The sequence below is a fragment of the Dromiciops gliroides genome, chromosome 5, assembly GCF_019393635.1.
Source record: "Dromiciops gliroides isolate mDroGli1 chromosome 5, mDroGli1.pri, whole genome shotgun sequence".
NCBI classification, from domain to species: domain Eukaryota; kingdom Metazoa; phylum Chordata; class Mammalia; order Microbiotheria; family Microbiotheriidae; genus Dromiciops; species Dromiciops gliroides.
The window spans coordinates 241,466,960-241,493,479 of NC_057865.1; the positions used below are offsets into that span (position 1 = coordinate 241,466,960).

At 38.3% G+C, this 26,520-nt stretch overlaps 1 protein-coding gene across 3 annotated transcripts in view; it reads left to right on the forward strand.

Moving 5' to 3' along the window:
* Positions 1-26,520, forward strand: part of FRS2 (fibroblast growth factor receptor substrate 2) — a 127,213-nt gene that overhangs the window by 81,819 nt on the left and 18,874 nt on the right. For all 3 annotated transcript variants that reach the window (XM_043967314.1, XM_043967312.1, XM_043967313.1), the window contains 2 exons: positions 23,191-23,285; positions 25,463-25,554. In XM_043967314.1, coding sequence (XP_043823249.1) covers positions 25,489-25,554 — 66 coding nt within the window. In that variant the 5' untranslated portion in view covers positions 23,191-23,285; positions 25,463-25,488. The remainder of the gene's footprint in view (positions 1-23,190; positions 23,286-25,462; positions 25,555-26,520) is intronic.

Below are 26,520 nucleotides of genomic sequence, written 5' to 3' on the forward strand. Positions count from 1 at the left end.
ACTTATCTTATACCTATCCTTTCACCATGTGATACCAGTATTACCTCCAAAAAAAATCAAAAAGAAAGGGAAAGGATCCTTATATTCAAAAATATTCATTGCAGTACTTTTCTTTAAAAAACCAACCAACCAACCAACATCAATGAAACACTGAAACACTGGGCTTCAAAGGGATACCCATCTATTGGCTATACAAATTATTGTGTATATTGTTGTACCATAAAAAGTGATGAAGAATTTAGAGAAACCTTGAGAGATTTGCATAAATTGATGTAGAGTGAAAAAGTGAGCATAACAAGAACAATTTATAAAATGATTATAACGAGGCAAAGAAAAATGACTTTCAAAGACTTAATTATGATCCTAGAAATGATCAGGCATCAGTACAGAGAACTCAGGGTGAAGCATGGTTCTTACCTCTTGACAAAGAGGTGATGTATTCAAGGAACAAAATAACATGCCTTTTGGGTTTATTCAATAGGTGGATCTGTTTTTTGAGCCTGTGATAATTAGCTACAAGGTGGATCTTTCCTGGTGGTAGAAAGTTGAGGGGGATGGGGATAGAGAAAGGCCAGTGATAATGATAGCAAAACAAACAAGGCATTGAAAGAAATGCACAAAAGTGGAAAATAGAATAAAAGTAAATTCAGAGGGAACAGGCAAGAATAGGATAGCTTTGAAAACTAATTTAACTTTATTTTTTTTTAAGAAAATTAAATGTAATAGAGATTTGTATTTTCATATGCAGTCCTGTTCTTCCCTATGTATACAAATGTTTAAAAAAGATGTTTGTCAAGTTCAGGATAATAAAACATAAAGCTTCAACCCTGAAAAAATAATTTAAAACCCCAAATGTTAACTTGACCAGATTTTTCCAAAGCTGCCTGTGAAATTTATGCAGTTGGGTTATGCAGCCCAGTTTACACCTTCTTCTTCTAGTTTATTCACAGATTAGAGGAGGTAGAAAATGGGTCTACCCTTTTCATTTCCCAGATAATTAATCTATAACTAATTAGTCCAAAGAAATAAAACAGAAGGTAACTGGTTGAAATATGTATTTTTCTCTTTCAGATTTTTAAAAATGTTATTGATAGCTTAAAAAATAAATATCTTCTTCATTTCTGAATATATAACTTCCCCCTTTCCTGCCCAGTGAGCATTCCTTGAAATAAACAAAAAAAGGTAGATTTTTAAAAAGCTGTTTAGCATAATTAACTGACGCATCACCCAAGCCTGATTGTATGTGCCGTATTCCACATCTCCCCACCACTACCTCTGCTGAGAAAGAAGGGAGATACCTTTCCTTACTTCTTCAGTGTTGTGCTTGGTCACTGTAATTACACAGTGTTCACTTTCATATTTTTATTCTTTTCTTTTATGCTGCCATTGTCATGATACTGTTTTCCTGGTTCTGCTTGCTTCACCTTGATTGAATTCATTGTCCTATCCTTTTCTGACTTCTTCATGTTCCTTCTCTATCTCTTCATATTCGTATGACTTCACTGTACTGGGATCAGTCACAATCGGACACACTATACCTCGCCTCCAGCTTAGTGATGTCATTCTGGTCCTCTCTGAGAATGAAGAATGACAAGCAGCTTTTCAGAGATGTCCATATAGATGATGAGGTTGATGCACATATTACCACAGCGAGTTCAGTGTTTGGGAAGCTGCCTATCACACACAAAGGGTCTACAGAGCTGTTGTGCTGACCTCACTGTTGTATGCCTGTGAAACCTGGTCTACCAGAGCCAGGCCAGGAAAAGGAATCACTTCCATTTGAATTGTCTCAGGAAAATTCTGAAAGTCATCTGGCAAGTTAAGATATTAGAAGCTGAGGTCCTTTCTTGGGTTGAACTGCCAGGCATTCAAATTCTACTGCAGAGAGCACAGCTTCAATGGGGTGACCACATTGTTTGAATGACAAACGTATGTTTGCCTAAAAGACTATTTTATGAGAACTCACACAAGGCAAGTGCTCACATGGTGGTCAGAAGAAGCAATACAAGGGCAATCGCAAGGTCTCTCTGAAAAACTTTGGAATTGATTGTGAAACATGGGACAAAGTACTACCCACCATGGTGTGACCTCATCAGAGAAGGTGCTGTGCTCTATGAGTGAGGCAGAATTGAAGTAGTTCAAAAGAAATGTGAGGTGCCCAAATTGAGACTTCTCTATTCCATATGTTCATATGGACTATTCGTGCCTGTGGTAGGGCCTTCTGAGCTAGTAATGGTCTGGTCAGCCACAGTTGAACACACTGTACCTTGACCCCAACATAGTGATGTCATTTTAGACCTCTTTGAGAACAAAGGACAACAACCAAAGCAAACTTATTAGGATTAGTAAAATTCCATTACATTCATGAACTACAATTTTGTTTTCCAATTCATAAGCATCTACTAGTGTTTCCAGTGTTTTGCTACTACAAAAAGTGCTACTGTAAACATTTTGCTGTATATGGAGCCTTTATTTTTGTCTTAAAACTTCCTTTAGGTATATGCTTAGCATTGGAATCTTTGGGTCAAAGGGTAGGGACAGTTTTTATTTTTTAAATGTTTCAAATTACCTTCCAAAATGTTTGAATTACTTCATAGCATCACTAAGAGTACGAGTATGCATCTCTTTTCACTGCCCCTTCATCATCATACATTCTCATTTTTTGTCTTCTTTGTTACTTTACTGTGTTTCATGTGAAACCTCAGGAGTTGTAGCACATTTCTCTTACTATTAGTGATGTGTGGTGTTAAAGGCTAAAAGTCTAGCTAGTCTGTCTAAAATATCTAATGAGTGGTCGCCAACAAATTATAAGCTTTAGCAAGAGTTAGGCTTTTAAGCATTTATTAAGGAGGATAAGAATTTGGTAAAGAGAGAGAGAAAGGCCTACATTCATCTGTCTATTAAAGGGAGAGAGCATTACTAGCTCCGCTTTACACCAGAGTCCACAGGAAAGAGTGCGAGTCAGAGCGCCAAGCTCCCCCACAAGCAAACGTCACTTCCTGACGCCAAAGAAAAGACGTGTGGTCTTGCCTTCAGAGACCTTCACCTCATGGCGGAGCTTTTCTACAGTAAGTCTCCAGCAGGTGGCGTCATTCCAGTTGTTACAGTAGGCAATCCATCATATGGTTGTTAATAGTTTGGAGTTCGTTTGGGAATCTGTTTGTATGTTTGGATCATTTCTCCACTGGGAATTGCTCTTAGTATTATGTGTTTGTTAGTGTAGCACTATTTTCCTAGGCATTAATGAATTCAGTTGCTTAAGTAGTTCCACCAATGCTTAAATAGTTCCACTAATCCACAGGTAAGACTTTCTTTAATATTTGGCCAGTCAGCATATGCAGCAATCAGTAATTTTATTTTTCACTTACTCTAATGACATTGCCATTTTCCAGAACATTTTTAGATTATTTTTGGAATTGCTTTCAGAACCAATCTACTGTCTATATAAGAAAACCAGTTTTGCTACATTCCACTGCAGTCAAGTCCTGCTTTTGAGCCCAAGTTATATTAATCGTCATATCATAATCAGCTTCTCCCCAACCTGCACCTTCTCTCCCCCCCCCCCCCACCAGTTATTACTCACCTGGTTTGGCTCCAAATGATTTTTGACTCAAAAAACCAAAGTAACCTGAATGTTTTGGTTGAGGAAATTCAGACCAATGCTTTCTATATTCTAAAGGTCACTCCAAAAAAGAAGAAATGCAAAATGCCTTGAGAGAAATAATAGTATCTTTGGAATAAGTGTATAGTCTCCCAAGGTCTCTACTTTGAAAGTAGACCCCATTCCTTTGTATAAATTCATTTTGATGTAGTCTATAGCCACAGTAATTTGCCCAAGTGTTGTTTTTGTCCTATACTTTTTCACATAAACATTATTCTTCATTTAATTGAGAGATTTCTTTTGGTTGAATCTTTAAGGGAAAGGTATTGTTGTAATACATGGCAGAAACTTTTCAGATCCCTATGAGAGGAAGCAATCAGTGACTAATTTTGAGCAAAAGTATTATATTATACAACCTTCGAGGTTAAAAATAAAAAGCAGCTCAGTGATGAATTCAGAGGTCCAGCACAGAAAGGGCCCCTAGACCAGCAGGAATTTCTGAATCCAACAAGAATTTGGAATAGCTTTAGGAAGTGATGTAGATTTCATAGCTTGGGAGTGTGTCACTTTTACTGAATGGAGCTCTTTCCCCTGTTGGTTCATGAGTATAAACAGGAACAAAACAAACACCCTATGCATATATCCTGTATAGGAAGGATTACTGATTGTCCATCAGTCTTTGCAAATACATCTCTTCCCAATGCTACCATGGAAACATATTCACAGATTTGGGTTCATTTTTCTTACAGAAACATAAAAGTCCTTTCTCCCAGACAGTAGTTAAAGTTCAAAGTGAAGAAGATACTGCCCAGTCCACTGTCAATGGGAACTTTCAGCTTCTTTAAATAAGAAAAATGGACCATGTCAATAGCCAGATCATAATTTTGAAATCCAAATAGGTTGTTGTTTGAATGTTCATTTGTTCATGCTTCAGGAATTCAGAAATTATATGAGTAAGCTTGTTGCTATTTTTCAACAACATACAACCCTTGAATTGCTAATAGCAGTCCTAATAAAACTTTTAAATGGGAAAGGAGGGACAGTGTTTTCATTGCCTGTAATTTTTTTAGACTTGAATCTGATTCATTGGAGTTTAGTTGTTTATTATTCAGTATATTTCAACAGATATTAAGCGTTAAATTCAAAAGCACTACGCTAGGTTCTGGGGATATAAAGATTGGTGTAACATATACCCCATTCTCAAGGAGCTTCTTGTACTTTAATGGGAGAGATTTGCCCACAAATAATTTAGGTAAAGTTCAGTGTGAGATTAATGCAGAGAAGAATAAAAAACAACATGAGAAATTTGAAGAATGAGTGATCTTTAGTGTTTTGGGAGGAAATGAAGTAGAATTGAAATAACATTATGGAAGAGTTGGCACCTGAGTTCAGCCTTAATGGAAGGAAAGTACTTCAGTCTGAGGGTCAGGGTGGGATAAGGGGAATAAATCTATTCTCAGCATAGGAGAAGATGTGATCAAAGGCTTGGCAGGTGGCAGGATGAGAGAGAATAGGGCACAGAGGGTAGTAGTTTGGGATGAAGGTAAATAGTGTGAGGTAGACCTGGAAAGATAGGGTGGAGCCAGGTTGTGGAGGGCTTTGAATGCTAGGATCAGACATCATTTTCAGCACATGATGGAGAGCAACTGGAGTTTTTGGAGAGAGGAATGACGTGGTTAGAGACATTTGAAAGATTATTTGAGGGACAAGATGGATAGATTGTAGAAGGGGGCCGTATACTGGAGACAGGAAAAGAAAATGAATGTGAGAATAGAAGAGGGCCGAAGCAAGGGTTTTTGTAATGCAGGCTGAAAGAAAAGTAGGGGTGGAGGGGAGAGATATTACATGTGGAGAATAAAGAAAAAAGATGAAGATTCAGTCAAAATAGAGACTGTGTAAAGGGTGGAATATGTTTATGAGGGAAAGATGAGTTTAGTTTTGAATAGGTTAAGTTCACAGTGTTTGGTGAGGGCTCCAGATGGTGATATCCAATAGGCAATTGGCAGTTGAGACCTGGGGAGAATTTTTTTTTTTTTGGTGAGGCAATTGGGGTTAAGTGACTTGCCCAGGGTCACACAGCTAGTAAGTGTTAAGTGTCTGAGGCCGAATTTGAACTCAGGTCCTCCCGAATCCAGGGCCGGTGCTCTATCCACTGCACCACCTAGCTGCCCCCTGGGGAGAATTTAAAAGCTTATTATAGTAGTTATTTTCTTCTGGTGACATTGGAACGTATTGGAAACAAATTGCTAACTATACTTATTCAAAACATCAGTGTACTGTTAGCTTGAATAGCCTGTCAGACAGGTACTGTTATTGATCCAATGAGATAAGATACGTAAAATACTTTGTAAGACTTAATGTGTTGTATAAATCTTACTTATTATTATCACTGTGTGAACTAGGGATTAGGATCTTGGGAGAAGGACAGTTGAACTGTCATCTGGATTCAGTTAACTGTCATGTGGAAGGACTGTGTGAAACATTGTTTGTCCTTCTTTCTAGAAGAGGACCATGACATGGGGTGATGTCATGGTTTGTACTGAATTGCATTTAAAGGAGGGAGGGCTGCACAAGGTCACCAACCTCACTCTCTCCTCCCAGAGCCATCTGAGTCCAGTGGCAAGATATAGATCAGCATGACTGGAGATGGTCCTGGATGTTTTAAGGCAATTGGGGTTAAGTGACTTGCCCAAGGTCATACAGCTAGTGAATACCCAAGGTGAGATTAGAACCCAGGTCCCCCTAACTCCAGGGCCAGTGCTCTGTCTACTGAACCACCTAGATACCCCATGTGTGAAACATGGAAAGGGCTTAAAGAATGTTCTTCCTAAAAGACTGAGTGGAGTTAACTGGCAAAGAGAAAGAACTTGAGACGTTTTGTGGGAACTTCTTTTCATTTTTTGTTTCCTGAAGTCATTTTTCAAGAATGACTCAAGAATTTCTGAGAAACCTGAATTAACCACTGTAAGAGAACTATGTTTCTAGAGTTCAGGAGGAATCAGTGGTTGCATAGGTGGGAGGATCTAATGCCATAGCTCTCTGGGATGTTTTTTTGTTTTGTTTTGTTTTGTTTTTAAAGAGCACTGAGGTGTTACTAGCTGTGTGACCCTGGGCAAATCACTTAACACCAATTGCTTCCTCCCTCACTCCCCCCAAAACCCAAAAAATACACACACACACACACACCCCACAACACTGAGGTGGCTCTGGCTGTGCATGTTGCTCACTATCATGCATTGTAAATAATCATGTCTTTTATTGTTTGCTTCTGTAATACATCATATGAGAAAATAACTTGATGTTTAAGTCTATGAGGCCTGGAGGTTTGAGACTGAGAGAACACGGAAAGGTTTTGTAAGAAAAATTGGGGTGAGCTCTCAGGGCTAATTGATAAGACATTCTTTATTGTCTCCATTAATTGATAAAGAAATATTAAAAAAAATTTCCTTCCCCTTAATGTTTTAAATGTCAATAGCAGCTAGAAAGGGATTAGGTTAATTGAGGTTGTTGACTAGTACACATATCACACAGCCCACTTGACCTTTCACTAGGCTACACAGGGGATTCCCATTCCTGAATCCTACTATATTAGTGTTGTCAATCTGTTAGCAATTATTGAAATGACATTTGAAGATTATTTTGTTTGTTCAACCAGCAGAGATTTGTAATTAACTCCCAGAATGCTGATTAACATGGCTTGGGGCTCTTCTGTAGTAGAATATTCACTGACTTGAATGACTTAACATGTTTTTCTAGATAAAGTCCTTGAAATGTTAGGAATTTATGAGCAGACTGTAAAATATAGCAGACAAATTTGAATCTTTCATTTTATAACTGAATATCCCTTAGCACTGATTGCTTATCAGAAATGATGGTGAAACATTTACTATATATGGCATTTTAAAAAGTATGTGTTTCTAATTCATAATTGAATCTACTTTGACAGTAGGCAGTTGAAAAAAATCAGTTAAGCAGTTGGAAAAACTGAAGATCAAAATTCTTTTGAACTTCTTTAGAAATTCCTTATAAAGTGGATAGAGCACCAGCCCTGGAGTCAGGAGGACCTGAGTTCAAATCCAGCCTCAGACACTTAACACTTACTGGCTATGTGACCCTGGGCAAGTCACTTAACCCCAATTGCCTCACAAAAAAAAAAAGAAAGAAAGAAATTCCTTATAAAAAAGTAGGAACAAACAAGTATTGATTTCACGGGTAGCAAATTATCTTGAAAGTTTAAGAAAAATGACTAATTGATTTCTGTATTGTTTTCATTCGATAATATTGAAGAAAAAAATCACAAAATATTTGTTTCCTTAAGTTGTTAAAAGCTCTTTCCCCTTATTCCTATTTGTCCCTTTTAGTGAAAAATATTTCAGATTTTTTTTTAGTAATTTAGGGTTTGAAATTAAGATAGGAAAAATTTTAGAAGGCATCATGGAAAGGAAGTGTGATGTTGTAGGAAATGAGTATTAAACTTGAATCTTGGACATCTGGGTCTGAATGAATACTGCCTCAGATATTAGCTGGGTGATCATGGCAAGCTGCCTAACCTCTCAGAGACTGTTTCCTCATCAGTAAAATGGTAATAATTAGACTTGCAGTAACAAAAGTGTTTTCCAAACTTCATAGTGCTGTAATACTGTCTATTAACTTATGCTGACAGAGAGCCATTTTGGGGGACTGTTTTAATTATTCTAATTATTAAAAAGCTTTTCCTTATATAGAATTCTAATCTTTTTCTTTATAACTTTGCCTTTTAATCTTTTCCCCTATAACTTTGCCTTGGCCCAGTTTTTGCCTTATTGAGAGCTGAGACTGTTTTTTTTTCCAGATAAATTTTTTTTAGATATTCAAAGATAGTAATTTTGTCTCCCTTCCCCCCACCCCAATACCTCACTCCTCCTGAAGTCTTTTCTTCTCTACAGTTCTCATCTGACAAGCATGCACCTTAATCATCCTGGTTGTGTCCCTTTGGATGAATTCTGGTTTGCCAATGTTCCTCCTAAAATGTGGTACTTAGTGTGGTGTGGTGGCTTGTGCCTGTAATCTCAAGCTGCTGATCTCTTGAGCTCAGCAGGTCTAAGCTGCAGTGGACAGTGCCAGTCTGGTATTTACAATAAGTATGACATCAGTATGGTGAGACCCTGAAATTGATTGGGCTACCAAGTTGCCTAAGGAGAGGCATACTGATCCAGGTAGGGAACTGAACAGGTTAAAGCTCCTATATAAATCCATTTGTGGGACCAGGCTTGGGAGTAGCACCCATACTTCCAGCCTTTGTCAGATAAAGAGATCCGGTTTTGGTTTTTGTTTTGTTTTTGAAATTCTCACTGGGAGAATGGTCTTAATTTGGTCTTGCCTTACAGTCAGTCTCACCTTGGGGTTTTAACCATGAAATTTGGATGTTGCAGTGGTGTCCTAATATTGAAGGACCTCGATTCATCTTTTCTGTTATAGCAGGCTGAACTAGGCAGGTCTGGGGTGGGAGTGAGGGTGGGTGTGGGGACCTGGCAGGAGCAATAATGGAGTAGGACCAATGTCTGAGTGGCCTGGTGTGCACATAAATTCGGTGGGTTCTTACCCATATGGAAATAGAAAATGATACATCCCTTGATCTAGACAATATATTTCTGTTTAACCTAAGATTAAATCTCAGTTGTTTTAGCTACCATGTCAACACCATTGGCTTATATTCTGTTTGTATTCAGCTAAAACTTGAGTCTTTTTAAAAAAATCATGTTATGCCAAACCACCCATATCCCACAGTTAACTTATTTAACCTAATTGCCAGCCTTTACATTTATCCCTGCTAGATTTCATCTCACTGTTTTTAGTCTTATCATCTTAGCCTGTAGAATTCTCTTTGAAACCTGATTATCATCGCTTATCTTTAAATTTTTTAAGCATGCTTTCTAAATTTCTGTCCTGGTATCTACTGGACCTATACCCCAAAGAGATCAAAGACAGGAAAGAGACTTATTATATGTATCTATCAGTCACCAGGGATACCAAAAAAGGCAAAAGACTGCCCTTGCCCTCAAGGAGCTGACAGTCTAATGGACACAAAATAAAAATATTCTGTTTTCCTTTTCCTTGCAGATTTGTTGCGTGTGAGGTGTAACCTTAGGATTAATTAATAATTAAGAATAATAGTTCTTGGGGGCAGCTAGGTGGTGTAGTAGATAAAGCACCAGCCCTGGATTCAGGAGGACCTGAGTTCAAATCTGGCCTCAGACACTTGGCATTTAACTAGCTGTGTGACCCTGGGCAAGTCACGTAACCCTCATTACCCTGCAAAAACAAAAACAAAAGAATAACAGTACTTCTTATTAGTGATTTAGAGCATTTGTTTTTTATATGGTTCCTGACAATTTGGATTTCTTCCCTTGAAAGCTGCCTGTTTATATCACTTTGAACATTTATTTAAAGTTTTTAGTTCCAAATTCTTTCCCTCCTTCCCTTCCCCCTCCCTGAGGTGGTAAGCAATCAGATATAGGTTATACATGTGCAATTATGTAAAATATTACCATAGTAGTAATTTTGTATAAGCAAACTTGAATAAAAGAAAAAATGAAAGTGAAAAATAGCATGCTTCAGTCTGTTCAGTCAGTATCAGTTCTTTGGAGGTGTTTTCATTAGTCCTTTGGGATTATCTTAGATCATTGTATTGTTAAGAATAGTCATTCACAAATATTGCTGTCTCTGTGCACAATGTTCTCCTGGTTCTGCTCACTTCACTATACATCAGTTCATACAAGTCTTTCCAGGCCTTTCTGAAGTCATCCTGCTTGTCATTTCTTATAGCACAATAATATCCCTTCCCATCATATACCATAACTTGTTTAGCCATTCCCCAATTGATCAGCATTTCTTTGAGTTCCAATTCTTAGCCACCACAAAAAGAGCTAGACATAGCTTCTTTGTACATGGTTGTTTGTTTGCTATTTCCCCCATTAGATTGTGAATTCCTCAAGGACAGGGACTATCTTTGCCCCTTTTTGTATCCCCAGTCTTTGAAATGGTTGTTGACTGACTGACTGACCAATAATCTGATAGTCATCAGGAACCATGAATATTTCCATATACAGAAGATAGAAAAAGAAAATTGCATAGGTGACACAGGGGAGTGTTGGGCCTTTAGTGAGGTTGACCTGAGTTCAGATCTGTGCTCAGACACTTTCTAGCTAAGTGACACTGGGCAAGTCACTTAACCCTGTTTGCTTCCGTTTCCCCAATTGTAAAATGAAGGTAATAATAGTGCCTACCTCCCAGAATTGTTGTGAGGATCAAATGAAATAGTAATTGTAAAGTGCTTAGCTCAATGCCTGTCACATAGTAAGTGCTATGTAAATGTTAGCTATTATTGCTTCTCCTCCTCCTCCTCCTTCATCATCATTATCGTCGTTGTCATCATCATCTGAAACCATGAGTCTACCATGGGGAACTTACGTTTTTTAAAAGGTATACATAAATGTTATTATGATAATACTAATACTACCCTTCTGAATTGTTGCTTTTTTCTGTGATTTTTATGTTTCATTGATGCTCTTTTTCTTTTTTTGCGTGTATCACTGACATTAACTGCTTCCTCTGTCCCTCAGTAAAAGCCTTCTATAACAGGCAAGATGAGCAGACAGAGAAAGGTGATGACCATAGAAAGTTTCTTCAGTGACAAGGAAGATTGAGGTGTACCCTCAGAGGAAGATGTCTACATCAGGGCCCCTATATCTAAAGCTTCCAAGAAAAATATGAATTGGTCTCAGGCCATAGAGGCACTCAAAAAGGACTTTGAAGATAAAGTTAGAGAGGTAGAGGAAAAAATGGAAAGAGAAATGAGGGTGATGCAGGAGAGACATGAAAAAAAAGTCAATAGCTTGAAAAGCCAAATTGGCCAAATGGAAAAGGAGGTACAAAAGCTCTCTGATGAAAACAATTGCCTAAGAATTAGGATTGAACAAATAGAAGCCAGTGACTTTATGAGAAACCAAGACACAATAAAGCAAATCCAAATGAATATAAAAATAAAGGGCAATGTGAAATATCTTCTGGGAAAAACTGTTGACCTGGAAAGTAGGTCCAGGAGAGATAATTTGAAAATTATTGGTCTACCTGAAAACCATGATCAAGGAAAGAGCTTAGACATCATCTTCCAAGAAATTGTCAGGGAAAATTGCCCTGATATTCTAGAAGCAGAAGGTAAAAGAGAAATCAAAAAACTCCACTAATCACTTCCTGAAAGAGATCCCAAAAGGAAAACTCCTAGGAATATTATAGCCAAATTCCAGAGCTCTCAGGTCAAAGAGAAAATATTGCAAGCTGCCAAAAAGAAAGAATTCAAGTACTGTGGAGCCCCAGTCAGGATAGCACAAGATCTAGCAGCTTCTACATTAAAGGACCAGAGGGCATGGAATATGATATTCCAGAGGGCAAAGGAAATGAGATTACAACCAAGAATCACCTACCCAGCAAAACTCAACATAATCTTTCAGAGGAAAAAATAGGACTTCAATGAAAAAAAAAAAAGGATTTTCAGGTATTTGTGATGAAAAGACCTGAACTGAATGGCAAATTTGACTTTCAAATACATGACCCTAGAGAACCATAAAAAATTGGAGTTGGGAGACATACCCGTACAGTGGGTGACTGTCTTGTGGCTGAGGCTGGGTTTTGGCTGGGATCCCCCTGGGTCCAGGGTGAATGCTTTGTCCACTGTGTCACCTAACTGCCTCATGATGACATCTTTAGGGTTAAATTGAGGGGTATGGGGAATTCCCTGGGGGAGGGGGAAGGGCAAAGGTAGCATGAGGTGAAATCCTACAAGAAAGAAACAAGGAAAGGGCTTAATGGAGTGGGCAAAGAGATGGGGAAGGAGCAGGGCAGTAAATGAATTTTACACTCATCAGAATTGGCTCAAAGACCTTAATCTTGTCAGAAATAGCTCTAGGAGGGAATCACATACACACTCTATTGGGTGGAGTAATCTCTCTAACCCTGAAGGAAAATAAGAGGGGAAGGGGATAAAGAGAGAGGGGCAAAAGAAGGAAGGGCAGATTGGGGGAGGGGACAGACAGAAGCAAATCCCTTTTGAAGAGTGATAGGATGAAAGTAGATAGAATAAATATCATGGAGAAGGGAATAGGATGGAAGAGAAACAGTTAATAGTAATCATGAAAAAGAGAAAAAGGGAAAAAATTGTACAAAAAAATATTCATAGCAACTCTTTGTGGTGGCTAAGATTTGGGAATCAAGGGAATGTCCATCAATTGGGGAATGACTGAAGAAGCTGTGGTATGTGAATGTAGTGGAATGGTATTGTGTTATAGGAAATGACAAACAGGATGATCCCAGAAAAACCTGGAAAGACTCCTGAACTGATGTATAGCGAAGTGAGCAGAACTGGGAGGACATTGTGCATAGTGACAGCAGTATTGTTCAATGAGCAGTTGTGAATGATTTAACTACTCTCAGCAATACAGTGATCCAAGACAATCCCAAGGGACTAATGACAAAGCATACTATCCACCCACATAGAAAGAACTGATAAAAAGAGCACTTGTGGATTGTGTATGTGTATATATAAAACCTGTTTGCGATCTTGTGGAGGGGGGAGGAAAGGGAGGGAGGTTGAAAAACCTGGAACTCTAAATCTTATGAAAATGAATGTTGAAAACTCCGCTTACATGTAACTGGAAAAAATAAATGTTTGTTGAGAAAAAAAAAAGCCTTCTGTAACAAATAAGTATAGTTTAGCAAAACAAATTGTATTATATTCTTGTCTGAAAATGTTTCCTTCTACAGCTTCACAGCTGCCAAGAGGTGGGAAGCGTGTTCCTTTATCAGTTTCCTGGAGTAGTGGTTACTCACTGCACTGATTAGAGTTGTTAACTTAGTTTTTCTTAACATTGGAGTCGTATAAATTGTTCTTCTCCTTCTACTAAGCTCAGGATCTCTTCATAGGCTCCTATGGATCTGTTCTTTTTGTCATTTCTTATGGTGTTCCATTCCATTCATAATGTCATCATCGTGCGGTTATTTTTCAGCCGATGAGCACTCCCTTAGCTTCTAAGTTTTTCTGTAAGAACTGTGTTTCTGTACATAGAGATCCTTTCCCTCTGTCTTTGGGCTATTTGGGTTATAACCCTAATAGTGGTATTGGTTAGTAAAAGAACATTGTAGCTTTTAGTAACATTGGGTTTTACTATTTCATAACAAAGTCATTTCCTATTCTCCTGAGGTTGCTAGTTAACTTTTCTAGGAGACCTCAAGCAGCAGCACCCTTCTATCATGCCCCTACACTATTTTGCCTTAATTTTTGGGGGGTGGGGTGGGGTGAGGCAATTGGGGTTAAGTGACTTGCCCAAGGTCACACAGCTAGTAAGTATCAAGTGTCTGAAGTCAAATTTGAACTCAGGTCCTCCTGAATCCAGGGCTGGTGCTTTATCCACTGTGCCACCTAGCTGCCCCATTGCCTTAATTTGTAATGTTTTCATCCCTGATGTAGTCCTTCTAATAGACTGTTGGCTCCAAAAAATCAGGATCATATATTGTCTAAATCAGGGCTTCTGAAACCTTTTCTACTCACAACCCCTTTTTGCCGGAGAAACCCCATATGGGGCTGCAACCAACAGTTTAAGAAGCTATGATCTAAATGTAAGAACACCAGTAGCATCACAGCAGTTTCTTAGTGTTTGTTAGATTTATTTGAAATGTGTGAGTCGTCTGTGATATCCACTCTAGATAGGATCAGATTCCCTTGTTTAAAAGACTTAGGTTTTTCAGGATTCCACAGGGTCCTATTGAGGCAAATAAATAATTATCTTTTATCATAATGTGATTAAATTCTGTAAGTTTTTAAAGAACTGCTACGAGACCAAGAATTAGGCTTCATGATCTGAAAGTACTTTCAGTTCCATAATTTTTAACGCTAATTCATGTTTTTCTAAATGGTGTTTCCAGCTTTCTGTCTTTTTTCTTTTTTACTTAATAATATTTTCTTTCCCCCAATTATATGTAAAGATAGTTTTAAACATTCATTTTTATAAGATTTTGAATTCCAAATTTCTCTCTCTCCTCCTCTTCCCTCCCCTCTCCCTGATACATCAAAACATATGATATAGGTTATACATGTACAATCATGTTAAACAAATTTCCACATTAGTCATGTTGTGAAAGAAGAATCAGAGCAAAAGGGGAAAACCATGAGGAAGAAAAAAACAAAAAAGAAAATCATGTGCTTTGATCTGCATTCATACTCCATCAGCTTTTTCTCTGGAGGTGGAGAGCATTTTCCATCATGAGTATTGGAATTGTTTTTGATCAGTGTATTGCTGAGAAGAGCTAAGTCCATCATAGTTGATCATCAGTAGCTTTCTTTTACTAATGCAGTCATTTTGGTTTGACTCTTTGTGAGACCCCATTTGGAGTTCTCTTTGCAGAGATACTGGGCTGGTTTGCCATATCCTTCTCCACTTTCTTCATTTGTAAAATGAACTCGATGCAAACAGGGTTAAGTGACTTGACCAGGGTCACACATCACACAGGTAGTAAGTGTCTGTGGCCAGATTTGAACTCAGGAAGATGAATTTTTCTGACTGCAAGTGCAACACTGTCTACCGTGCTACCTAGCTGCTAAATATTTCCTCAGTCTTTATTCCTCTTGACCTCCTCCCCCAACCCTTTCCCTTTTTCTCTCTCTTGTTAATCCCTTTTTACCTATGGGTTACTTATGGTATTGCTCTCTTGGTTTTCCTTTCTCTGACCACTTCTCTTCAGTTTCATTTTCTGGTTCCTCTTCTTTGTTACACCTGTTAACACTGAGCATTTCCCAAGGCTCTGTCCTAGGCCCTCTTCTTTTTCCTTTCTGTGCTGTCTCCTTTGATTATCTCATCATTTCCCATGGCTTTAATTATCTCTTTGCAGAAGAACTCCAGACCTGTATTCCATGTATCCAGCCCTAGTCTCTCTCCTGAATTCTAGTCCCCTATCTCAAATCATCTATTTTGGTATTTTGAACTGGATACATTATCTACACCTCAAATGGAACATGTCCAAAATGGAACTCTGTCTTCCTCTCTACACCTTCCTCTCTACACCTTCCTCTATTCCAGTTGTTCCTATTATTGTTGAAGATACCGCTACCCCTCCGTCTCCCAGGTTTTTAACTTTGGTGCCCTCCTCTATTCTTTATTTTCACTCCACATAGCTATTTGGTTGTTAAATCTTGTTATTTCTAGCTTTAGAATATGTCTCCAAATAAAGGAGTCATCAGTGGCTCCTCATGATTGATATACGCTGGGACTATGGCACATGTGGATACTAGGAGGCTTCACCCAGTGGAATTGGGGTTGTATTTTTAATATCCTTTCTATGCTATTGTTAAGTAAAACTTTTGTTAAATGTTAGATGGCTCATAAGTGGCACATTTCATTCTCATTCTCAGCTACTTCTGTTTCCTCATTCTGTTACAAACCCACTTTGGTCTTGGCATTTAACCTTTTCATTATTCCAAAGTGACTTCATTTCTTAATTGCCAGAATGTAACCTTTCTATAGTAAATAAGTCAGCTTCCTATTTGGACGGAAAGCCCCCGACAATTCATATATTTCAAATAAATGCAACTTAACTCTAGGACTGGCCTGTGTCAGATTTACCCTAGACCACACTCAGTATAGAAAGTCACCTCCAAATCCTTTATTATTTTTTTTTCTCTTTAGTTCTTAAATTACTTGCCATATTAGATCCTATGGTTTTTATATCTGGATGCTTAATAGCACAGTTCAGTTTATTTACTAGGTTGTCATTTGGCTAACTAGTATTCATATTTACAATCACCATTTCCAGTTACTTTTTCCAAGAGTTGCTATCAAGTAGCAACTCAATATTGCTATGTAACACATTCTATGTAAAGTTTTTCCTGTTGCTCTTAGCTTCTAGCACAGTCTCTGAAAACTACATTGTATTGATTTTGTCTATATTACATGTCATCTCCTCCATTCGAAAATATACTACTTGGAAGGTGGACACTCTTTAACTTTTCTCTATCTCTAGCACTTAATACAGTGCCTGGCAAGAAATAGGTCCGTAATAAGTGCTTTTTTGATTGAAGTAGTCAAGTGGACAGTTTTGAATTTGTTCTCTTTCTCTCTTCTTAATTTTTGATGAAATAACGGAAAAATAACCAAATGGCAAGGCATCAGGATTATTAGTACAGAATAATGTCTGAGAGTGAATTTCTGGTGGGTTAGGGACTTGGAGTCATACCTATGTTCATCTCTTGTTTTCTAACACTTATTAGCTGTGTGACCTTAAGGCAAGTCTTTTAAGTCTCAGTCTTACTTGTAAAGGTGGGCAATGGCAAGACTTGCCCTATCTATCTAAGAGTTTGGATGTAAGGAATGTATTCTGTAAACCTTGGTGGTTTGTAATCCCACTGTCCTGTTAACTCAGGGCAGGTAAGTGGTAGAATACCAGGCCTGGAGTCAGGAAGGCTCCTCTTCCAGAGTTCAGATGTGGCCTCAGGCACCAGCTGTGTGACCCTGGGCAAGTCACTTCACCCTAGTTTTCTTCAGTCATCCATAAAATGAGCTAGAGCAGGAAATGGCAAACCACTCTAGTAACTTTGCCAGGAAAACCTGAAATGGGGTCACAAAAAGATGGACATGATTGAAAATGACTGAACAAGACCCGTTAACCCAGAATTGTACTTGTGAGGGTACCTTATGTCTTATGTGCCTCTGAAAGACCTGTGGCATGGCAAAGGAGGAAGAGGGGGAAAAGAAAGCAAGACAAACACTGAAAAACAAGAAGTAAGAAAATAAAATTTAACACGCATTTATTAAGTACTTATTGTGTACCAGGTACAAAATGCAAGCAGAAAAAGAGTTCCTGACCTCAAGGAGTTTAAATTCTAATAGAAATAGCTGGTGTTACAGTGGATAGAGCCCTGGGTCTGGAGTCGGGAAGTCTTGAGTTTAAATTCTGCCTTAGACTAAGTATTAAGTTCAAACCTTGAAGAAAAAACCAGTTGTTTTCTACTTTGAGTCATACTTAGAAAATTACTATTGCAGTCTAAATATTCAGACCTGATTGACTCAGCTCTTTTAGAGTCAATGATTCCAAATTGGAATCCCTGCATCACCAATTATCATGTGTGAGGTTGGGTAGGTCAATTAATATGGGCCTAAATACAGACAAACTTAAACTATTCATGAAGCACTTTGGTTGGTGGCAGGGGTAGAGAGGGAGCATCCAGAGTCATTTAGTAGAACTGTAGCCTTAAATTAGTGGAGCATTTAAACATTTATAAATACACACGCACATAGAGTAATTGAATTTTTTTTTTAAACTTAACAGAAAAACAATCTGAGTTTGGAAATATGTTCTTGTGAATGCTTTCCTTTTGTACATATTTGATTTTAAAAATTACTGTAGTTACTCTTCAAGGTAGTTTTATTAATACCTATTTCATGTACTGTATTAAAAGTAAAGTTTTGTCTAAAACAGTTTCTTTTGACTGTCAGCGGTCTCATTTATTGATATTTGTGGCTAGTTATTTAGTAATTTGTATTTTTTCCAAAGTGATAGTCATAATTGAAATGACTGCATTTAGTTTTTGCTATATGTGAAAAATATAGCTAAATGACTTTTTTTTTTGGTGAGGCAGTTGGGGTTAAGTGACTTGCCTAGGGTCACACAGCTAGTAAGTGTCAAATGTCTGAGGCTGGATTTGAACTCAGGTCCTCCTGAATCCAGGGCCGGTGCTCTATCCACTGTGCCACCTAGCTCCCCCCCCCATTACATGTTAAAACAATTTTTAAAACATTTTTTTAAAGTTTGAGTTCCAAATTCTATCCCTCCTTTCTAGATCTAATTTTCAGTATAGTATAAGGAACTGATTCAAATTTAGAAGAGTAAGCTGTTACCCAATTGATAAATGGTCAGAGGATGTGAACAGGCTGTTCTCAAGGGAAAAAGTCCAAGCTATCAAAAGCCATATTTAAAAAAGCTTCAGGTTAATAATAACTAAAGAAGGGGCAGCTACTTACTCTTACTAGCTGTGTGACCCTGGGCAAGTCACTTAACCCCAATTGCCTCACTAAAACAAAAACAAAAATAAATAATAATTAAAGAAATTCAGATTAAATAAGTCCTGAGGTTCAGCCTCATACCTATCAGATTAACAAAGTGTCCCCCCCAAAAAAAACAAAAACCCCACAACCAACAAAACCAAATGTTTCAAGGGTTGTGGTTAAAACAAGCACTATTAATGCAGTGTTGGTGTTGCTATGAATTGGTCCAGCCATTCTGGAAAGCAGTTTGTAACTCTGTCCAAAAAGTCACTACACTGCGCATATCCTTTAATCCAGCAATACCACTCCTAAGCCTCTACCCTACAGAGATCAAAGAAAGAGGAAAAGAACTTATACGTACAAAAACATTTAATCTCTTTTAAAAAATCTTTTTGTGGTGGCAAAGGACTGAAAACTAAGGGAGTATCCATCATTTGGGAAATGGCTGAACAAATTATGGTATATGAATTTGATGAATATGGTATATGAATATAATACTGTTTGTTATAAGAAATGGAGATAGGGAGACAAAAATGACAGTATGTGAGATTTAAAATTGGATATAAGTGCATTAAACTCCCCTTTAACCTTTCCCTCATATATATCCCAGGCCAGTAAGAGAAAGAAACCTCTGAGCTTTAATTAGAGATGGATCACTTAGCTTTTATTGTTTGGGAATTAATTAGCCAACAAACAGGTGATACTGATTAGAGATATAGGAAAGTAGAAATACAAATAAATAGTCTTGGGTCTAAGCTTAGTCTGTATTCTTTTATAAAACTCACCGAATCCCAAAGCTACCTCTCAGGCTGAGAACAAGCGTCAAGCACGTGCTGCCACCGAGGACCAGAGCCGATCACCCAAACACCTGTCAAACTTGAGCCAGTGTGTGTGCGCTGAGAGTGAGAGCCTGCTTCTGTTCTCTCCTCATTTTTAAGCTGGAGTCCCGGAACTCTCGCGTGCTTGGCCACGCTCTCCCGAACAGCAGCAGGTGCACAGCTGTTCGTCACGGTCTCCTCCCCGAAGGGGCGGTCCTTCAAAAACTGGCAGTCCTTCAGTAGTATGTTAGCCAACTCTTAAATTTTAGTTAAAAACTTTCATTTTTTTTACCACAAGTACCTGCTATCGTGGATCATACATTATATTGAGGTAGACAAAATTTACACATATAAGCATATACATAATAAATACGTGTTTATTTGGCAGGGTGGGGGGAGAGACACTAGCAACTAGGGGGGGGCCTTATGGAAGGAGGTGGCATTTGTACTGAGATTTGTAGGAAGGTTAACATTCTCAGCTTCAGAGGAGAAGTGCATTCAGCTATGAGGGACAGTCTGTGCAAAGTCTCATAAGCAGAAGATGGAATGACATTTATGAGGAGCAGCAAGGCCAGTTTGCCTGTGAACACCTAATAACCCTAGAAAGATGATCCAGAGCCCAGTTGTAGAATGTTTCAAGTGCCATGAAAAGACATTTAAATCTATTTGATCCTAGAAGGAATAGGGAACCAGTGAAGTTTATTAAGTAGGGGAGTACATGGTCAGACCTGTGCTTCAGGAAAAATCACTTTAGTAGCTCACTGTGAAGAAGATAGGTTGAAGAGAGAGAGTGGATGCTGAGAGATCAATTAAGAAGCCATTTCAGGGGCAGCTAGGTGGCACAGTGGATAAAGCACCGGCCCTGGATTCAGGAGGACCTGAGTTCAAATCCAGCCTCAGACACTTGACACTTACTAGCTGTGTGACCCCGGGCAAGTCACTTAATCCCCATTGCCCCGCAAAAAAAAACAAACAAAAAAGAAGCCATTGCAGTAGCCCATTGGAAATAGGATGAGAGGCTGAACTAGAGTGTTTTGGTGTGACTAGAAATGAGACACATTAGAGGTTGGTAGATTTGGGAGTCATCTGCATAGGGAAGAGGAGATGACTTGAGAAAGGGTACAATGAGAAGACAAAGGGAAGGGGGATAGAGAATAAGCATTTCTATAAGGCCTACTATATGCCAAGTCCTGTACTGAGCACTTCTTAAAAGTATTATCTCATTTGATCTTCACAACAACCCTATGAGGTACTGTTATCCCATTTTACAGTTGAGGAAACAGGCAGAGATTAAGTGACTTGTCCAGGGTCATTGCTAGTAAGAATCTGAGTCTTGATTTGAACTCAGATCTTATGATTCCAAGCCTTACACTCTATCCACTGTGTCAGCAGCTGTGTCAGACAAGAGAAGCCTCAGGACAGAGCCTCAGAAAACTCAGTTTTAGGGGATTGTATGTGGATAGTGATGTTCTAACAAAAGAGTCCAGAAAAGAACAGTAACATCGCTAAGAAGAGGATCAGGAGGGAGCAGTGTCCAAAAAGCTGAGGAAAGAGAGAGTTGAAGATCAGCTGTCTTAGAAATCAGGGAGAAGTTTAGAAGGTGAGCCCTGAGAAAAGATTTTGGAATTAGTAATTAAAAGAAGGTTGATAGGGGGCAGCTAGGTAGTGCAGTGGATAAAGCACCGGCCCTGGATTCAGGAGTACCTGAGTTCAAATCCGGCCTCAGACACTTGCCACTTACTAGCTGTGTGACCCTGGGCAAGTCACTTAACCCCCACTGCCTCACAAAACAAAACAAAACAAAACAAAACAAAACAAAAAAAGAAGGTTGATAGCTGGAAAGCCAAGGGTTTGGGACAGAAGCCATAAGGCAAGGGATTGAAAAATCAGAAGATGGAAATGCCAAGCAGCAAATGAGAATTATTTGAAAGAAAGGAATGACGTAAGGTATTATTTTGAGGATATTGTTGGCTGAAGTGAAGATTTTTTTAAGGATGGGATAAAACCTGGGTACTTTTTTAGGGTAATGTGAAGGAACTGTGAGAAGAATAAATTAAAGTTGAGCTAGAGGGGAAGTCAGAGAGGGATGGAGGGATGGAGGAAAAGCATGTATTCCTTGAGAAGTTGGGAGGGCCCTAGGGTCAAGGGCCTGTGATGTACTTAGAGAGGTGCTGGGCTTGGCAAGTGGAAGGAATTCTTTTTCTCAGAGATTCGGACAAAGGACAAAGGATTGGGGAAACATGTGGAGGGGCACTGAGGCGTAGACTAGGGGAGAAGGGAGAGCTGACAATGGATGATGACCTTTACTTTTTCAGTCAAATGGGATGCTGTTCCTGAGACATAGAGTATCTTGGGAGCCACTTCTACCCCATTCGTGCTAGGCTAGTTTTTCCTTAAATAAGGTACCAAATCTGTTCCCAAGACAAAGATGAAAATGAAACTCAATGACTTTCTCAAGGACCTCGCATTCTATCAGTGAAAACATGTATACTTAAAAATAAATGGGTCAGGGCAGCTAGGTGGCGTAGTGGATAGAGCACCATCCCTGGATTCAGGAGGACCTGAGTTCAAATCCAGCCTCAGACACTTAACAATTACTAGCTGTGTGACCCTGGGCAAGTCACTTAACCCCAGTTGCCTCACACACACACACCCCCAATGGGGAATGGAAAGTAATTTTACAGGGGAGAGGGGTACTGGCAGCTGGAACAGGAAGGAGTGCCCAGTCTCATGTGAGATGTAGTATTTGGCATAATCTCCAAAGGAAACTAGCAATTTTAGGAGGTAGAAAAATAACAAGGTGGGAATATGTTTCTAAACATCAGGGACAGCTTTACAAAAACTTGGAGGTGAGATAGAATATTGTGTATGAGGAAGAGCAAGTGGGATGGTTTGGTTGAAATGGAGAGTATGTGTCAGTAAATAATACTTAAGAATGCAAGAAAGGTGAACTGGAGCTATTTGTGAAAGGCTTTAAATACAGAGCATAGTTTATATTTTATCTTAGAGATAATAGGGGGCTGCCTAGAGCTTCTTGAGATGGGGAAAAGGCATAGTCCTGTGCTTTAGAAATACCATTTTGGTAGTTGTGAAGGATGGATTGGATAAGAGAGAGGTTGGTAGCTATAAGATAAATTAAGGACACTATCACACTAGCTCAGTCCAGAGATATTGGAACCTAAATGAATGGAATGACTCCTAAGAGATTGTCTAGCGCAATGGTTCTCAAAATTTTGGCTTACATTTGATGTACGGAACTGTGTCTAGGCAAGTGAAATTTATATTGATTATTTATAAATGTTGTTTTATCTGTTGTAGCTTAACATCCAAAGTTTCAAGGCCCACCTGGGGAGACTGCCATGACAAACCCTTTGAGAATAACCAATCCCCACTGCCCTTCATCTGCTTAGTGACAAATGGAGTATAACTCAGTCCTTGGAACTGCATATATCATTAGACTTTATTTTTTCACTTGGGAAAAAGGCTGTAGCTCTTGTTGATGGGCATATATAATGTAATAAAAAATGCAAAAAATTGAAGAACTTTAACAAAGACATTTGGTATAGAATTATTTTTATCCCCCCTTTAAAAAAATTTTTTTTGACACTTTTAACTGGAATCCAAATAAAATTGATAGAATTCCCAGTGTTTTCATAAATTATTTAAAAGAAAAAGCTGACATCTCTTATTTTAATATTCCTAGGTTATATAAGCAAGCAAACAAAGCATGGTATTTTGAAGTATGATTAAAGCCCTGATGTTGCAACAGAGGTTAAGCATATTAATGGCCAGATCTAGGTAAGTGGAAATTTTTTTTTTTATGACTTCCTATAAAAGTATTTAGTTTAGACTTCTTAATGCAACTGCTATTTAGGATATTGGTATTTCTTCCCCCCCCCCCCCCCAGGGCAATGAGGGTTAAGTGACTTGCCCAGGGTCACACAGCTAGTAAGTGTCAAGTGTCTGAGGCCGGATTTGAACTCAGGTACTCCTGAATCCAGGGCCGGTGCTTTACCACTGCGCCATCTAGCTGCCCCTGGTATCCCTTTTTAAAAAATGCCACAACTGGCTTTTCTGGGTTCTCTTAAACCTAATTTTTTTTATAACTTTAAAGTATTTGTTGTACTCTTATCATCATTTTCAGAAGATTCTTTAGAAATAAAGATGGATTTTTCTTAATTATTTGCACATTATTTACCATGATGAAAACAGCTAACTTAGGGCGGTATTTTGGTGAATTTTCGGGTGGGAGGAGTGGCAAGAGGGAAGCTATGTATATTTTCTAGTGTGTTTTGGGAAATGGGTAAAGCCCCTTCTTGGTCAGTGGAGAGTCTCCAAATAGTAAGTACTTTGGTGGACTGAAATGTAGTAGATCTTTCCCAGGAGGCCCTTCACTACCCCATTCCCTCCCTCCCTTGTCCACCCTGCCCCCCAACTAATAAAGTGCCTAAACTTGGAAGACTGTATAACTTCATGTAGCCTCAAATTTGTGAACCCCATTACCAACAGTAGTACAGGATTCTTGGTTGCATTTTGAGGGAGTGACAGATGGTAAGGATTTTCTTCTACTTCTAAAAAAGAGTTTGAGAGCCCCCTGCTGGTGGCAACTTACATGGTAGAATATCTCTTGGATATTTGGTGGTACCAATATGTCTCTCCTCATGTTGGGGTTTAAGATTATTAGATTCTTCATATATCAGTTACTCCCAAGTTGTCTTTATTTGTTTGTTTGTTTGTTTTAACTCTGAACTTAAACATCAGGAGAAAAAGATCATTTCCATATACAAAGCTGAATACAAAAAGATGATTGTATATCTCAGAAAGTTTATAGCCCAGCTTCTATGATGATCTGGCTACAGCTTTCACATATCAGTCATCTCCAAGTTCTGCTATTGAAATGCTTTCTTTCTTTTCTTTTCTTTTTCTTTTTTTTGTGGGTCAGTGAGGGTTAAGTGACTTGCCCAGGGTCACACAGCTACTAAGTGTCGGGTGTCTGAGGCTGGATTTGAACTCAGGTCCTCCTGAATCCAGGGCCAGTGCTTTATCTACTGCACCACCCAGCTGCCCCTTGAAATGCTTTCTAATAGATTTTACCTGTCTCATAAGCAGTCACCCAAAGCAACAAGTGTAGCACACCTGTTAGGGAGAGCAAACTGCTAAACTGGTATTATATTGATTCCCTTGCTCTAAAATTGTATGAATTATATAGTAGGAGAGAGCATGGTGTATTAGAAAGAATACTGAATCTGGATACAGGAGGCCTGGGTTCAAATTTTAGCTCTGACATTTTATAGCTGTGGGACAACGAGCAACACATTTCAGCATGTGCCTCCATCCCTTCATCCTGTCTTTAAAATGGGCATCATAAGGATACTTGTGCTGCCTCACATGGTGGTTGTTGGAAGGAAAGCACTTTCTAAACTTTTAAAACACTATAGTAATGTAAATAGCAATTTTTTTTCTTCATTATGTTTTAGTATATTATTTGTTTGTGTTCTCGTTATAAACACTTGTTCTTGCCTCTGTTGAACTTCATCTTTTCCAATAAATCATCTCCCTCATTTGTCAGTAATGTGTTAACTTTTCTCTCTCTATTCTACAGTGTGTTCACAGCACTCTTTATAATTTGGGGATTGACTGTCACCCCTTTGGGAAAGGGTTTTATAGAAATAGTGGGTTCATTTTGGCAAAATTCCTTATGTATAAACTATTCAGATCCAAAAGTTATTGTATTTCATTGTTTTTGTTCCTTGGTTGACACTTGGGTTGTTTGGTGTGGGGTTTTTTGTTTTGTTTTTTTTTTACATTTCTTTTTATATATTTTCAGAATGAGGAAAGTATTGTAATGAAGCTACTTTATCACAAATATGAGCTTTCTGTGAATTTTAAAACGGAAAGCACTGATCGAGTCAAAGTTAAAACAATGAATAGCATATGATATTGATAATTGTTTTGTAAATCATCTTTTTATATAGAGATCACATGGTCTTCTAAAGAAGTCATGGGTAGCTGTTGTAGCTGTCCAGATAAAGAAACTGTCCCAGATAATCATCGAAGCAAGTTTAAGGTAAGTAAAATATCTATTTGTGCAATAATAGCCAGAAGTCATATATTTGTCAATATTAACCTCATGCAACCTAGAAGTGAACAAAAAAGGCCCGTCTTTCATGGACTATATGTGGTTGGAGAGCTGTTTACTGAGAGCACAGTCATTATTAAGAGACTTAGCTATCAGGACTATTAACCAGAATGGACTAAAGCCAACACATTAGATAGAGTTTGAATGAAGTTGACAATAGAAGGAAAAAAAAAAACCTATTTGAAAATACTTCAGAAGCCATCAAGTACAAGCCTCTATGCAAATGAATCAGTCCCTTCTATAAAATCTCCTATAAGAGCAGGAAAAAAAATACTGTGGGAATATGTTTCTCAAATTATAAAACAAGAAAATAAATACACACACACATATGTATTTATATATTCATTCCACTCCCCCTCCCCAAAACTTTGTTTTATAAACAACTTTTCAGGAACAGAATATTAAATAGAATATCCCCAATTACGTTGTAAGGTTGTTGGCATAGCTTTAATTAGGTAGCATTTCAGGTCTGTTTTTTGTTTTTTTTTCCTCTCTTTAAATCAGATACTATTTTTTTTTAAGTGAGGCAATTGGGGTTAAGTGACTTGCCCAAGGTCACACAGCTAGTAAGTGTTAAGTGTCTGAGGCCAGATTTGAACTCAGGTACTCCTGACTCCAGAGCTGGTGCTCTATCCACTGTGCCACCTTGCTGCCCCCAATCAGATACTATTTTAAAAAACCAAAATAGCTTTTGTTCATTAAATGGGTTTTGAAAAGCTGGTACCACACTATAAAAAACTACTGATTGATTTGTGTTTCTTCTGCCTACTAGATATTTCCATTTGAGTGTCTTCTCTCAGTTCAAACTTGACATATTTCAAACTGAACTCCACAAATCCTTTCTGAAACCAGCTCTCTCCATCCCTCTTTTCTTCTCCAGTCCTGACTTTCCTG